This window comes from Haliotis asinina, chromosome 1 (genome assembly GCF_037392515.1).
Source record: "Haliotis asinina isolate JCU_RB_2024 chromosome 1, JCU_Hal_asi_v2, whole genome shotgun sequence".
Classification (NCBI taxonomy): Eukaryota; Metazoa; Mollusca; class Gastropoda; order Lepetellida; family Haliotidae; genus Haliotis; species Haliotis asinina.
Genome location: NC_090280.1, coordinates 97,434,154 through 97,449,862, shown reverse-complemented (window position 1 = coordinate 97,449,862; position 15,709 = coordinate 97,434,154). Strand labels below are relative to the sequence as shown.

The 15,709-nt window shown below is 37.0% G+C and overlaps 1 protein-coding gene across 5 annotated transcripts in view; it reads left to right on the top strand.

Moving 5' to 3' along the window:
* Positions 1-15,709, top strand: part of LOC137256014 (uncharacterized) — a 64,394-nt gene that overhangs the window by 36,049 nt on the left and 12,636 nt on the right. For 2 of the 5 annotated variants that reach the window (XM_067793687.1, XM_067793680.1), the window contains exons 2-3: positions 12,504-12,871; positions 15,417-15,497. In XM_067793687.1, coding sequence (XP_067649788.1) covers positions 12,515-12,871; positions 15,417-15,497 — 438 coding nt within the window. In that variant the 5' untranslated portion in view covers positions 12,504-12,514. Of the gene's footprint in view, positions 1-2,883; positions 2,933-4,201; positions 4,446-9,227; positions 9,395-12,503; positions 12,872-15,416; positions 15,498-15,709 lie in introns of those variants that run through there. The other 3 variants (XM_067793703.1, XM_067793672.1, XM_067793695.1) reach the window with 3 other exon arrangements.

Sequence of the window (15,709 nt, the reverse complement as noted above, 5' to 3'; positions counted from 1 at the left end):
TGAGCAAATAGTCAGCTGGATGTAAGTTATCCTATGATTGAATTATTATAATATTATTATTAATGGCTAATTATGATTCTTGACCAAACTTGATATGTACATATGTTTAATTCAGAAGTCTACCAGTTCAGTCAATAGTAAATCAGAAGTTACATGTCAATAACAAAGACATAACATCTTGAACTGGTCTTTCATTGCTAACTTACTAAATACATGTTATTACATTCTGCACAAGAAGATACGCATAGTCATTTTCAGCAGTTCATTTCAATATATTTTGACAGCAATCATCATTGAAGATATTTCCTGTTTGAATACTATTTTCATGTCATGATTGTTGCGTGTTGCATGCAGATGTATTCCAAAATGTGTTTGCAAATGTGTGTGATAAAGACTGCAAAAAAATTATGAAAGTGCTTGAAGAAAACTGTAAAACAAGAAATAAAATTGGTCTGGTCTAATATATAAAATGCAAAGGTTGAAGGCTACAAACCAAAATATTGCCATTGGACATTTAGAAGCAGGGCAGTTCCAGTCCGCTGTTTGAAGACACTTGAATGCCCACCACAGCACCTGACATTAATACCCACTTCAGTTTGACCCAAGAACATCCATGGAGCTGTGGAAGACCATGAATGACCACCCTGCTCTGGGCCGATTCATCTGGGTGTTTTACCTATGTCACCTATTTGCTACAGTCTCAGTAAACTTATCCTCAGTACTTTTCGTTACACTCCACTACTGAGTCTAACAAAACCTTATGGGAGGTTGCGTAAGGTAACCTTTGAGATTGACCAATCAGAACACAGCTGACCAAATCAGGAAAGGGGACATTTGCACATACCTTTTGAACTTTTTATTTCAAAAAGGTTTGTACCTGAACGATTCCGAATGCTATTTAGCGTATGTTTGCTTCTGGGTGATGCACACGGCATACATACAACCATGACAGCGGTGAATAAACAGTCGCTGAAAGTAGTGTTTTTGGCAATATTCAAGGATGTCATCATGAGGAAATATTAGCTAATGGTAACCATGTCAACAGAAACCCCAAAGCGTACATACTGCGGGTCAAATAACTGTGTTATATGCTTTTGTTTGTGGAGAGATCTTTGTCAGTGACTTGAATATTTTGAAAGTCCCTCCAATTCCCGAATAGTAGCCGTTGTCTGATTGGTTAAATCTATTTAACTGTCTTGCGTTTGATTCGACGGTCATTGGTAGCTCAAAGGTTACCTGACACAACCTTCTACTAGGTTTTGTTAGACTCAGTGATGGAGTGTAACGAAATACACTGAGACTAAGTTTACTTAGACTGCTATTTGCTACAGCAATGGACTCGTCTGATACTTCGTGGTAGTAATTCTTTAATCTCAAATAATATTGAATCACGTATGATGTACAGAAATTACAAATGTTTTGCAAATGCAACTTAATGGAAGGGATATAACTTAAAATCTATTTTTCTTGTCTGCAACATCAGGTGATGGCTAAAAAAAAGGATACCTGCTAGATGAAGATTTATGATGATGTAGATAGATGATGAAGAAAGCATAAGTGATGATGAGCAACACAAATATATGGTTGAGCACAAAACCAAAAAACAATGTCTGATAAATGAAGAGAACTGATGAAGAAAGAAGATGATAATGGTAAATGATGAAGAAGATGAAGTGGTTAGAATTAAAGTGATGATGAGTCACACAAATCCATTGATGATGATGATGGTGATGATGATGATGATGATGATGATGATGATGATGATGATGATGATGATGACTTTCCCAACCCACAGTGCCTTATATAATGTAGCGAAATTACAGGCCGCTATAATATGGAGGTAAACTGGGAAATGCCATGTTTGAATTTTCCCTGACCTCTGTCGCCATAGTACAGCATTGCACAGTGAGAAGTCTTTGTGGATGTTTGCATGACATACAAATGATGTATAATTATATAATTAACTTTCCATGGGCCTGACTAGCAGGGACACATGATGCTGATTATGTTATCACCCTTACTTTGTCACTTATACATTTATTTTTGTCTGAGATACCAGCTTATATAACTGCCATCCATTCTGTCCTGTAAATGATTAAGGCTTCATCATGATGAACGCCTCTGCGTTAGTCATTTTCAGCAATCAACAGACAATGTTTATTCAAGACAAAAATCATTTTTTCTGAAAGAAAGTATATGTGACTTGTATTAATAGAATAGATAAATTGGGATTTTTTCAAGGCAGAATATTTTTGCAATTCTCTCAGATTTTGTTCAGTCATTAATGAATTTATCAACCCTCTAAGATATTGATCCAAGCCAACCATTTTGGCTTTTTTTCTCAACCTCTCATATTTTTATGGAACAGTTATCAATTAATATGTCATCCCTCCCAGACAATGATCCCAGAAAATCTTTTCTTGAACAATCTCCCATATCAATTCAATGGTTATTAATTAATCTGTCTTTTCTCTCAGACCTTTTAATTATTTCACCCTTTCATTGAGATGTTTATGCAAGGTTCATCGAGAATATTATTCATCTCTTCCATGCCTTTTACCACAATACATAGTTTCATTGTTCTGATTCTCAACCATGTGGTCAGATTGTTGTTTGCTGCTGTAGTTGCTGATGCATACATTCAAGCTGAAAAAAAGTTAAATGAAATTTATTTAGTTATTGAGAATGTGCATATCCACAGCCCTGTGATTGACATGTCAAGGACATATATGTGCCCAAGGACAACATGTGCTGGGCCAGCATCATCCAATCAGAATGCCATATGTAATACTTTCTCCCAAGAGCCTATCTGTCAGTACATCAGTGAAGATTATATAAAGTGATAACTCGGACTGTGGAGGATTCAGTTGTGACAGAGGTTATGTTTGTGTCTGGATCGTGCCAGTGAAGATCTTTAATAGGTAGTACCCAGGTAATGATTTATCATCCAGTTTGTTATAATTTTGTAAACCTCACTATTTGATTACTTAAGCAAAACCTTCACATTGGAAACAATGGAAACATGTTTTTAATTTTTCAGCTTGATAGTCTAGTCTCTTGAACTGAATGATGAACATAGGTCAGGGGCGGATACAGCTTTTTGAGAAAGGGGGTGCACACTCTTCAAAAAGGGGGTGCACATTCTTGAGAAAGGGGGTGCACGCTCTTGAGAAAGGGGGTTCACACTCCTGAGAAAGGGGGTGCACACTCTTGAGAAAGGGGGTTCACGGTCTTGAGAAAGGCACTCACTTCATTTTCACCCTTGTTTACAGGTCGTATGATAAACTTTCAGGACAAAAGATGGACACCTGTGCATCCCCTTCTGGGTGTAGGTGAATTGAATGATAAACATAGATGAAGTGTATGATACATGTAGGTGAATTAACTGAAATCTAGAGGTGGAATTGAATCATATATAGACATATAATTGAATAATATGCAGACATGGTATTGAATAATTTATAGAGGTGGAATTCAATAATATGCAGACATGGAATTGAATAATTTATAGAGGTGGGATTGAATAATATGCAGACATGGAACTGAATAATTTATAGACATGGAACTGAATAGTATGCAGACATGGAATTGAATAATTTATAGATGTGGAATTGAATAATATGTAGATGTGGAATAGAATGATATATAGACATGGAAGTGAAAGACATGCATATGTGAATTAAATGATATATAGAGATGGAATTAAATGATGTACATAGATGAATTGAATGAAATATAGACATGGAATTGAATCATATGCAGACATGGAAGTGAATGATATACACATGTGAATTGAATGATATATAGAAATGGAATTGAATGATATATAGAGATGGAACTGAATGATATATAGAGATGGAACTGAATGATATATAGAGATGGAACTGAATGATATATAGAGATGGAACTGAATGATATATAGAGATGGAACTGAATGGTATACATAGATGGTTACTTATTGTCTAGATACATGACAACTGTCATACCAGTGATTTGCTAAATTTCATTAGATGACCTTGAAGACATAACTTTCAAAACATGAAATCTAATGAAACAGGAGCTGAGACCATCCTACCTTACTTGCACACAGGATGCTAACCAGAACATGAAACAAAATAACTTGTTATTAACTCAAAATAAACGGGGAAATTGTGCAATATAATCCATTATACAAAATTACTTGTTGCAATCTGTGACGTCTAGTCACAAATACTTCCCACCCCCATGTGAGTGTGATGGACACTGCTGTGTGCGTGTGGGCTGACTAAGCTCGTCTGCTCTTGTTTTAATCAATATCGTCGATCTGTATTATCGTGTGACTCTAAACAGGAAAGTGTCACTTCTCCCATGCTTTCGAGGATTCGTAGGACACAGTGATGAGACGTGACTGAAGACGGATTCACTATCAAAGATCAGCCAGACCACAATTGTTATTTTCTGTACAGGTAAATAACCAACATGGTGCTTATTGTTGTTGGAATATGCTGTGAGATATGCCCTGCTTTGGTTAGAGTATTGTAGTGTGGGGGTGGGGGATAAGGTACCGTATTGATATGCACCATGATGCCAATATTGGATGGATTATAGTTTAATGACCCTGACTGAAGAAGTGTATTCTTTTTCTCATTTTCTGCTTAAAAGTGCTTTGATATAAGATATCAGATTTCAAAATGTCAGGATCATATGTTTTCTAATCATTGATAACATATTTAATGCTAACTCTGAGATTCTAATTCCATAAATATGGCAGAAAGTAAAATAAGCCTTGTGTCTACAAAATGTTATTTTGGAAATATAGACCCTCTTGAAAAATTATAGGAACTATGAACATTTTAGTCATTTATGTGATTCTCCTGTTGTGGTGCTCAGTCATATATTTCATTCCTCAAAGATAGTTGTCACAGTCTTAAGTCTACTTCTATTGAGCCATTGATGCCAGAATGGCAGTGATATGCTGATAGATTTATAAACAGTTTAATGTTTCCTTGTGCATATCATTACCAAAATCTACACTGTCAGCAACAGGATTCTTTCAGAGATCTGTATGTTGAAGGACATTTTAAGACATCATAACTTAATGTTGTTTTATATTGTGTTCTAATGGTGCAGATTGCTTACTAAAGTTGGAACATGTTAGGGAGATTGGTAGCCCAGTAAATCAATCTACTACCAGAGGTCACTGGTGATGAGTTGGTAATCACTGATATGACCAGATTATAATCCTTGATACATTTTATCAGTGCTTGTATGTTTCACAATGCAGGATCCTTTAAGTCTAGGTTAAACTGGTCTTCAACAATCCATGGGCTGATTCGTTCGTAAAAGTGGACCCATGAAAAATGTTTTTATTTAAAACCTTGAAGATCCAGGCTGAACCAGGTCTTCAACAACCCATGTGCTCATAGTGATTGAGTGTGGTTTTATGGCGCTTTTAGCAATATTCAGGCTAAGGGGCAAAACAGGAATGGGCCTCACACATTGTACCCGAATGGGTAATCAAACCCAGGTCGTCTGTGAATAATCAAGTGTGGATCAGACAATCCAGTAATCAACAGCATTACCATCAATATGCGCAACTGGGAACTGATGACGTGTGAACCAAGTCAGTGAGCCTGACCTCTAGTCACCTATTGGACCAAATGGCCAATTTCATGAGTAACATGTGAAATGTCAAGTCACAGGATCAGATAAATGTGACATTAATAAGAAAAACATGCCTTATGTATTAAGTATTTTATTTTTATCATGCATTTTGATAACATGTGTTTTTGAGCACTCTGCAGGCCAGCCACCCTCTCTCTTTTCTACAGGCAAGTGCCATCATGTCTTGCAGTCCTTTAAACATGCAAAGATCCAGGTTAGAATTGATCTTCAGCAACCCATTCTTGTTTAAGGCAAGCTTCTTATTTGTGGAAATGGTTTGGTCATATGTATGTAAACTGGCTTCTGGCAGTGGTAACACTAGTTCTGTTATGTCACTTTAGCGATATCACCTAAGTGAAACATTAGCTCAGTTTTTAGGATGATAGTATTTCACCGCTGAATACATTATTATTGAATAAACATTTGCTTCCATTTTCCAGACAGATTTTACCATCTGTGTAATTTGCAATTACATTTCCATCAACCTGACCTAATTAGACCTCACTGCTGAATGGCTTCCATAGATAACAGGAGACTGTTTATAATGAACTTGTTGATTACAAACAGACTTATGATGAACTTATGCAAGTGATAACAAACTGTTTGTGTGTCCCTGCCATATGTTGGATGATTTAATCAGAATAGCTAGTGTACAATAACTACATTGGTGTATGAAATGTTTTAATGATTTCACTGATTGTGTATCCTTGTATACTGTATTTGGTGTTGGATACAGTGGCTGTAAAGTTATCACCGTATACCATTTCATTTATAAGAATTAAGGATACAACGATGCATTGATACTTTCTCTAAGATGATACAATTATCGATACATTCAAAACTGTATCGATATTTAGTATTGGAGTATGAATTTAAGTATATATGTTTATGTATGGTAAACATTTTGCAGTTGTACTATTTTGATGTTTTGAGAGTTATAAAAGAATGATTATCATACACAAAGATGTGAAATAAGAACTTTATAGTTTCTGATTATCAAAAATGTTGATTTTTTTCAGGGACAGTTGTAAAATATGAAATATTATTGTTCAAAATGTAACTAAATGTCATGTCAAATCGTGTCATGGTTATGGTGATAAGTATCGACTCCTGTAACTTATGTATCATGACATCCCTGGTAAGGATTACTTGATATATTATTTGTGTGTTCAGTGTATGTGTACAAACCAATGTGTATACTTTCTTTTCTTTATTTTCTTTTCATTAAAGCAAAGGCAATGTTGTGTTTGTTTGGACACAAATTCAGACTCTGAAACTATGATTTACAATGTACAACTCGCGGAATTTAAAGCATGAAGAGGATATACACAGTTAAGGAAAGGAGAGTTCGGGAAAGAAAGGTAGGCAAGATGAGAGAGTGCAGAATAGGAAAACTCACAATATCAAGTTGTTGGTTGGTTTAATCATTTTTAAAGAGACATAACCAATTTCTTTTGAAATCTGGGTGATCTTCACCAAAAACATATTTTTCTAAATGATAGTGATGATTTATGGAATAGAAGAGTTGCTCAAAAATTTAATTCTGCGGTGACATATATTGTTTTATTGATGTATTGCTTGGTAATGATAAAAATGCGATTTACTAATATACTTGCCTCAGGGTCCTGCAGTAAAAACTTTGCAATATCAATGTACAGACAAGTGCCAGTCTTCAAATTGTACCAGTTTACTAACTGAGAGATTTACTGACATGTTTAGTTTCACATAAAGAGTAAGTGCTCTAGTGTTTCTATTTCTCTACCACATAGAATGCAAATTTCATCCTGATTAATTCCTATTCTACAAAGTTGAAGATTATCCAATGATACTGATACAGTCAGCTGAGTTACATATTTGTTTAAGAATAGCACAGTCGGTATCGGCTAATTCATCATAATGAGAAGTTGCTTTAGCAAGATCAAGATATTGTTTAGGTATATACTTTAAAAAATTTGAAATATAGGAGATACGTTTCATGGAGATCAAATTCCTCTTTTAGTATTAGAAAAGGTTTTACATCACTAGTATCTGTTATAATATCTCACATAGTTTTCATTCCCTTTTCATACCATGCAACAAACAGACCTATATCAGTGCATGGTATAAAACTCAAAATTGGTAGACATATAAAGTCTCTAATGCATTCAGTGTGTGTTTTATTAATACCAGTGTAGCATACTACAACATCTTTTCAAAACAAATTTTTGATATTTCTGGAGTAGGATAAAAGCTTTTCTCTTTCAAAGTTAACGAGACCAATACACACTTTCTGTACCTGGATGTCTGGAACAGGGAGTATACATTACCTGTGTTTGTGAGTTGTAACCTGAATAAAAGGCTGATATGTTTCAGTCAATTCTTAAATTGTCAAGGATAACCTAATTCCTTATAGTTTTCATGTTTAATGATTCATACATAAATTCATTATTAATTATTTTCACTGAAAGTGTTATATTAGGATTCTGATATCAGGGAAATATAAACACAGACTTTTAGTAATCAGTAGCACCATTTCACAAATGTACAATTAAAACACATTGCAGCATCTTAGTTTGAGGTCCTGTCATGTCAGATGAGTCAAGGATAGATCATCCAGTATGAGTGAGTGAGTTTAGTTGTAAGCCGCTTTTAGCAATATTCAGACAATATCATGGCGGGGACACCAGAAATGGGCTTCACACATTGTACCCATATGAAGAATCAAACCTGGGTCTTTGGCATTACAAGTGACCACTTTAACCTTTAGGCTACTCTGAAATTCCCTTTAAAGTCAAAGCCCCTCACTTTTCAGCAAACTATGAATGATACTGTAATCAATGTTTTCTACCAGCTTTAGAAGAATGATCATTGAGGTGTTGTTGCAAAAGATTAGACCCTCAGAAATATTTACTGATGGTGTCAGTCATCCCAGTTTGTTGTGCATCAGTTACATGTGCCAGAGTTTTGATTGTGATTCTGAATCCTCATTCCTCTTCATTATGTGTGAAGGTGGTCTACACTCACTCACTCAGTCACTCACTCTCTCAAGCCACCCACCCATCTATGTAAGTCACTCACTCACTCACTCACTCAAGCCACCCACCCATCCATGTAAGTCACTCACTCACTCAAGCCACCCACCCATCCACATAAGTCACTCACTCACTCTCTCAAGCCACCCACCCATCTGTGTGACTCACTCAATCACACTCTCTCAAGCCACCCACCCATCTGCGTAAGTCACTCACTCACTCACATTTTCAAGGAGAGCTAGGTAATCATTGTACTAAAACAAACTAAATTTAACATTTGAAACCCCAAGCTGCAATTTACATACAGTAAAGTATTCAGTTTAGTGGTAATACAGTTTATCACCAAGTAATAATACATCCAAAACACTTTTTATATCCTATCTCAACATGAGGTAAGATATTCTAAACAGATATTTATTTGTTTTGTTTTTTTTTGTGTAGTGCTGCAAAAGCAATATTCTAGCTGTATGGTGAAAATAGTGTATGAAGTACAATCCCATCTGTATACAGATAGAGTCTGCACTGCACACCTGTCAGGTATAATCTATACCCAGGTATTGATGGAACAGGCTGTTCTGACAGGTGGAGCTATACAGGCAGACACTTGCCTTGGGGACAAAAGTCCAATTGATTTAAAATAATGAACACATAAATTACTTTAAACCCCTTGCTTTCATAGGGGAGACGTTATCTGTATTGTTATAACTGGAACAGAATGTACAGGCTTCAAAATCAAACAGGTATGACAGTTGGCCAGTGGATTCTGGGATCTTGTACTTTTCTGATTTTAGGATGTTAATGAAAAATATAAGAGTGTCTGATATGGACATGACAGGGAACAATTTTTGTTAGTTTAACCGTTGGTGTTGATCCAACATTGAACAAGATGGCGTTTTGATGGTTAAATGCATTTCAACAAATGTGTCTGATGCAGTTCCCTATTTTGATTTATATATGAAATCTCTTATACATAAGAGTTCATGTTTATGTCTTATAATTAAAACCTTGACAGACTTGTTTAATACAGATAAGACATTGCCTTGACTTTGCATGTGTTTGCGATTTCACACCTCCTTTTGTCACAGTTTCACAGTGATTTTAACACATTGGTCTAATATGGTCAGATTAGTAAAATTGATTTTTAGGATTGTGGAAGTGTTCCTTGTCACTCCTAGTTTCCTTTCTATACTTCAGTGCAGTTAGCTCAGTGAGGTCTCGGCAAAAGATCATTTGTGGATGTGAATTTGGATAAATGTTTCTGTAAAATATTTTGCTATCCATGGGTTGTGTACAAAAATATTTTGATGAAATTTTCAGTATCTTGCTATGACTGCCCGTTGACTGAAACAGAAAGGTGGAGGACAGTTGATGGAAGTGGATGGAAGAACAATAGAGATGGGTGGGTGGGTGGACAGTAGAGGTGGGTGGATGAAAGAACAGTAGAGATGGGTGGATGGATGGACAGTAGAGATGGGTGGATGGACAGTAGAGATGGGTGGATGAATTGACAGTAGAGGTGGGTGGGTGGGTGGACAGTAGAGGTGGGTGGATGGATGGACAGTAGAGATGGGTGTATAAATGGACAGTAAAGGTGGGTGGGTGGATGGACAGTATTGATGGGTGGATGGATGAACAGTAAAGGAGGATGGATGGATGGACAGTAGAGATGGGTAGGCAGAAGAACAATAGAGATGGATTGAAGGATGGACAATAGATGGAGATGGATGGGTGGAAGAACAATAGAGATGGGTGGATGGAAGAACAGTAGAGATGGATGGAAGAATTGAAGAATTGAAGAAAGTCCGGTTTTGATAAATCTGAGACTTAAGTGGTTAATATTCACAAATCATGAGATGAAGAATTGTTTTCTTCAATCTTAGGATGTTTACAGAAATATTGGGGAAGAAATTGATGTCTAAGGGCATTTAACAAAATGTTCATCACAGACAGATGATGTATAAAACAGGTAGATTCTATTATATCTTTCAGTGCTGTACAAAGGGCAACCTGAGGTTTGAAGCACTAAGTTTAGTAAACCAGCTTCTACAGTAATTATGTAGTTGTAACCTCAAGGTTCGTAAAATAGTTGAATGCTTATGCAACATACAACCAGTAACAACTTCTTGATGAGTCACCAACAGAGCACCACCATAACCGTATCTGTAAGTCAGACAATGCTCCGTGCTGGGAACAGATTGGGTGAGCTAAATATAATACAATCCAGTATGCTGCTTGATATGCTTGACACTTGTTGACAATGAAACATTAAATCAGTATTTGAAAAACATAAACTTTACATAACATTATAAAATATTGTATTTAATTTGCCATTTTCGTGTAACCCAGTTTGATATGATTCTAACTGATACTGATAGGGTGTCTACTAATTCACACTAATAGAAAGAGAAATTAATTTGCAAACTTAGATTTACGTGTTTAAAAAGGTAACAATAACTGTTTTACCGATAATTAATATAAATGTAGAGTGGTGTTGGGTATTACCGAACAAGCGGCTATTAGCGAACAAAATTCCATTTCCGTATTGTTTACTCAATTTGCCGATTCCTACAGCAATTTTCATGCACATGCATTGAAATGGGAACTTCCGCTACTGGAAAAACAAGTTTAATAAGAGGGATTAACTTGTCTTCACACATTTATATGATTCGTCATGAATGGTCCATTGCATGTATTAATTGTTGTTATGTGTGATGAAACAGGGTAGGAACTAGGCGGAATGTGATGTTAGCTGTTCGAAAATACCCGACACCACTCTATTCTGTGACAGTTATTTGACTGCTCTGTCCAATCACCATTATATGACAGGCCTTCAGTTAGTACCGATGTATACCTGGCTGCTCCATGTCTTTGATAATCTATTTCATTATTTCTGTATCTGTCCATGTTCTTTAGTGAAAACAATAAACGCTCTTTGATTAAAGATAGTAACTCATTGATGAACTATGCCTTCTGTGCAGACACTTCAGCAACAGGGCTGTTCCCACTTTCATTGTAGGGGTGAGGAGGTACTACCTATGTGCACTGAACTATTAATTAGTGAGTCTCACAAATGGGAGCTGTCACAATTTGGAGGACACCGTGACAAACTCTGCTTGTCACAATCAACATATTTTTCAGTGTTTCCAATGACATGTATTAAGAGGTTTCAGTTTCCATTCCAAACTGAGCAATCATTTACAATGATATTAGTATTTCTAATGCTACTTTTTCTTGAAATGTGCCTGTAAGTATGGAACCGTGTATTCTTATTACTGAACAACAGCAAGCATCTCTTGTTCTCAAACTTGGACCACAACGATAATCCTTCTAATCACGTATCACTTGTGTTTTTACCGGTTTGAGCCACGTGAACCTAATCACTGTGCATGCACTGTGGGCGCAGCACTGCTGTTGAAACCACCTCTTCCCCCTCGGTGGAAATTAGTGAATATTTTGAACTCTGACTTCATGGACTTTTTTTATTGTGTACTTTTTCAACCAAATAAGCAGAATGTTCATTTATAATAATTTGTAATTGTAAGTACATATCAAAAGGATTCAGAATCTGCCAACTTGTATTTTGTATTTAAGTATACAGGGCTGTGTACTGCTACACTGTGGGTTGTGACCGCACGGAAAGTGTGAGTGAGTGGCTTTATGCTGCTTGTAGCAATATTTCAGCAATATCATGGCATGGGACGCCAGAAATGGGCTGTACCCATGTAAGGAATTGAACCCAGGTCTTCAGTGTGGATTACCCACAAGGCTACTCCACCAGCTCAAAAGAGCCTTTCTAGAAGTACATGTGCCTAGACTAATGAGAGTCTCCGTTATTGTATTCTGTTTCAGTTTGAGGTGTGATGTTTGGAGGGACATGGGCTGTGGTTGCAGCAGCTCTTATCAGCTGCAGCTCCACGTATATTCATGATCAGCTGGAGGATGCCGTGGATGAGAGTCTGTCGAATGAATACAGCAAGTGGTTGACAGACGAGGTAGACATCCAGCGGAGGGCAGAAGAAGCAGTGAATCTTGCTGAAGCTGCAGCAGCCGAGGAGGAATACGAAAGGATCAAGTATGACATGAAGAAGCGAGAAGGTGCTGAGTCTGAGAGTAGTCATGGATCAGCTCCTCTGGTTCCAGAGGAAGGGACGCGTGAAAAGAGATCTCATGGTGGTGTACCTATGGGACGAATTAATCGGTTTTGTGATGATGCTGTGGTAAGTATTTGTTCTGTTCTGGATGTTTATCATGTTATAAGATTGAACTTGAATATCTGTTTAATATACGATGTACGAAGATATGAATATACGATGTATGCAGATACGATGGAAGTTGTGCCAAACATTGTAGTGGGTGAGTGAGTGAGTTTTTGAGTGGGTGCTATTCACAATATTCCAGCAATATCATGTGGGGGATACCAGAAAATTGCTGCATACATGTAGGCAGTCAACCTTTGTCTTTGGCCTGACAACCAAACTCATTAGCTGCTGGGCTACCCCATTGTGTCCCAAACAATGCAATACAAAACAACAACAGTTAGAGAACTTCTTTAGACCACATGCTTGTGTTTCTCTATGACAAGTATGACAAGTGTATGATACAGCTCATAGTATAGTGTGACTGGTGTATAACATACACATATCTTGTTGCAGCACATAGTGAAGTGTGACTACTGTATAACATATACATATCATCTTGCAGCACATAGTGTAGTGTGACTGGTGTATAACAGATACATATCATCTTGCAGCACATAGTGAAGTGTGACTGGTGTATAAAATATACATATCATGTTGCAGCACATGGTGTAGTGTGACTGTTATGTGACATATACATATCATGTTGATGTTGCACCATATAGTGAAGTGTGACGGGTGTATAACATATACATATTCTGTTGCAGCACATTGTGTAGTGTGAATGGTATTTGACATATACACATCATGTGGCAGCACATAGTGAAGTGTTCCTGGTATATAACATACCGGTATACACATCATGTTGCAGCACATAGTGAAGTGTCCCTGGTATATAACATACCGGTATACACATCATGTTGCAGCACATGGTGTAGTGTGACTGGTGTATAACATATCGTATATACCAACGTATAAAGCGAGTTTTTCGTACCTAGAATAAGGGGGTCAGGAAGGGGGGTCGCATTATACACAGGGTATAAGATCTTCCGTTTTTTCTAGCTGTTTCACTTTCAGTTTCCAGTGACGAAGTCAACCGGCATTTGATAGCCATCCCGGCACTTCAGAAGAAAACTTCGCATTTTTTCCGAAATAACTATTAATATCAGAAATAAAGACCCTTTGTATCTTGTTTCATTGTTTTTGAATTATATCCCATGCAAATAAAGTTGAAATGACCATCTAGATTTACAAGCCAGCTGACACGGTAAACAGACATGCGAATGACAAATTGTGAAAAAACACTGAAAAATCATGCCGGGGTCAAGGGGGCCGCTCTTTCCAGCCATTCCCAATCAAATTTTTTCTTTACAGACAAGTCAAGGTCTTTTAGACAATTGTCACTTTTGCCTCACATGACAATGGTAGCCATTTTCCCGCGAAATCCCATTTACCACGGACGCAAAGGTACAGCAATTCACTCCTTATACATTACCACTAGCACAGGTTACTGACTGCTCCATATACTAGGAAATGGGGTCCAGAAACTTGACACATCACGTAGGTTTTGCTGGTTCGCTCTCAGTGTTAAAAATATAAACTCCTTCTCAGTTACCAAACATTTCTGTGTTTCATGAGCGGGATCATCTTATATTTCTTTTTTATCTATTAATTATATTACTTCCATATTTGTATATACTTAACATATATTATCACCGCAATCACTTTCCTTCAGAAAACTGTATGTTACATGGCTATACTGAAACACACAGCAAAATAAACAAGCGTGTAACCAGTATATGCTGGGTAGCATTATACGCAGGTATACACGGTATACATATTGTGTTCTAGCACATAGTGTATTGTGACTGGTGTATAAAATATACATATCTTGTGGCAGCACATAGTGAAGTGTGACTAGTGTATAACATATACCTATCATCTTGCAGCACATAGTGTAGTGTGACTGATATGTGACATATACATATCATGTTGCAGCACATAGTGAAGTGTTCCTGGTATGTGGCATACACATATCATGTTGCAGCACATAGTGTAGTGTGACTGGTTTCTAACATATACATATCATATTGCAGCAGATAGTGAAGTGTGACTGGTATGTGACTTATACATATCATGTTGCAGCACATAGTGTAGTGTGACTGGTATGTGACTTATACATATCATGTTGCAGCACATAGTGTAGTGTGACTGGTATGTGACTTATACATATCATATTGCAGCACATAGTGAAGTGTCCCTGGTATTTGACATATACATATTGTGTTGCAGCACATAGTGAAGTGTCCCTGGTATGTGACTTATACATATTGTGTTGCAGCACATAGTGAAATGTGACTGGTGTTTAACATATATATATCATGTTGCAGCACATAGTGTAGTGTGACTGGTATGTGACTTATACATATCATAGTGTAGTCCCAGGGACTGGTATGTGACTTATACATATTGTGTTGCAGCACATAGTGAAGTGTGACTGGTGTATAACATACAGATATCTGTTTCAGGACGAGCTGGCATATGACTGGTGTATAACATATAGATATCATGTTGCAGCACATAGTGTAGTGTGACTGGTGTATAACATATACATATCATGTTGCAGCACAAACTGGCAATGGACTGGGACCCAGCAGATGATGCTAATAGGAAGGACTATATTTGTAACAGTGAAGTTCTCCAGCCAGTGAGTACTTTCTGTTTATAACTGTTGAAAGTTGTTAATTATTTGGTGGCAGGGTGCACCACCCAAAACTACTGAAGGGTTTACACTATAAAGGGGTTCACACAAAGAAGGCACTAACAGCAGGAGAGTTACTTCCTAGAATCAGTTCACACCAGGAGGGGTTCCAGGGTTCACATCAAGTCGATGTTCACACCAGGAGGGTTGACACCAGA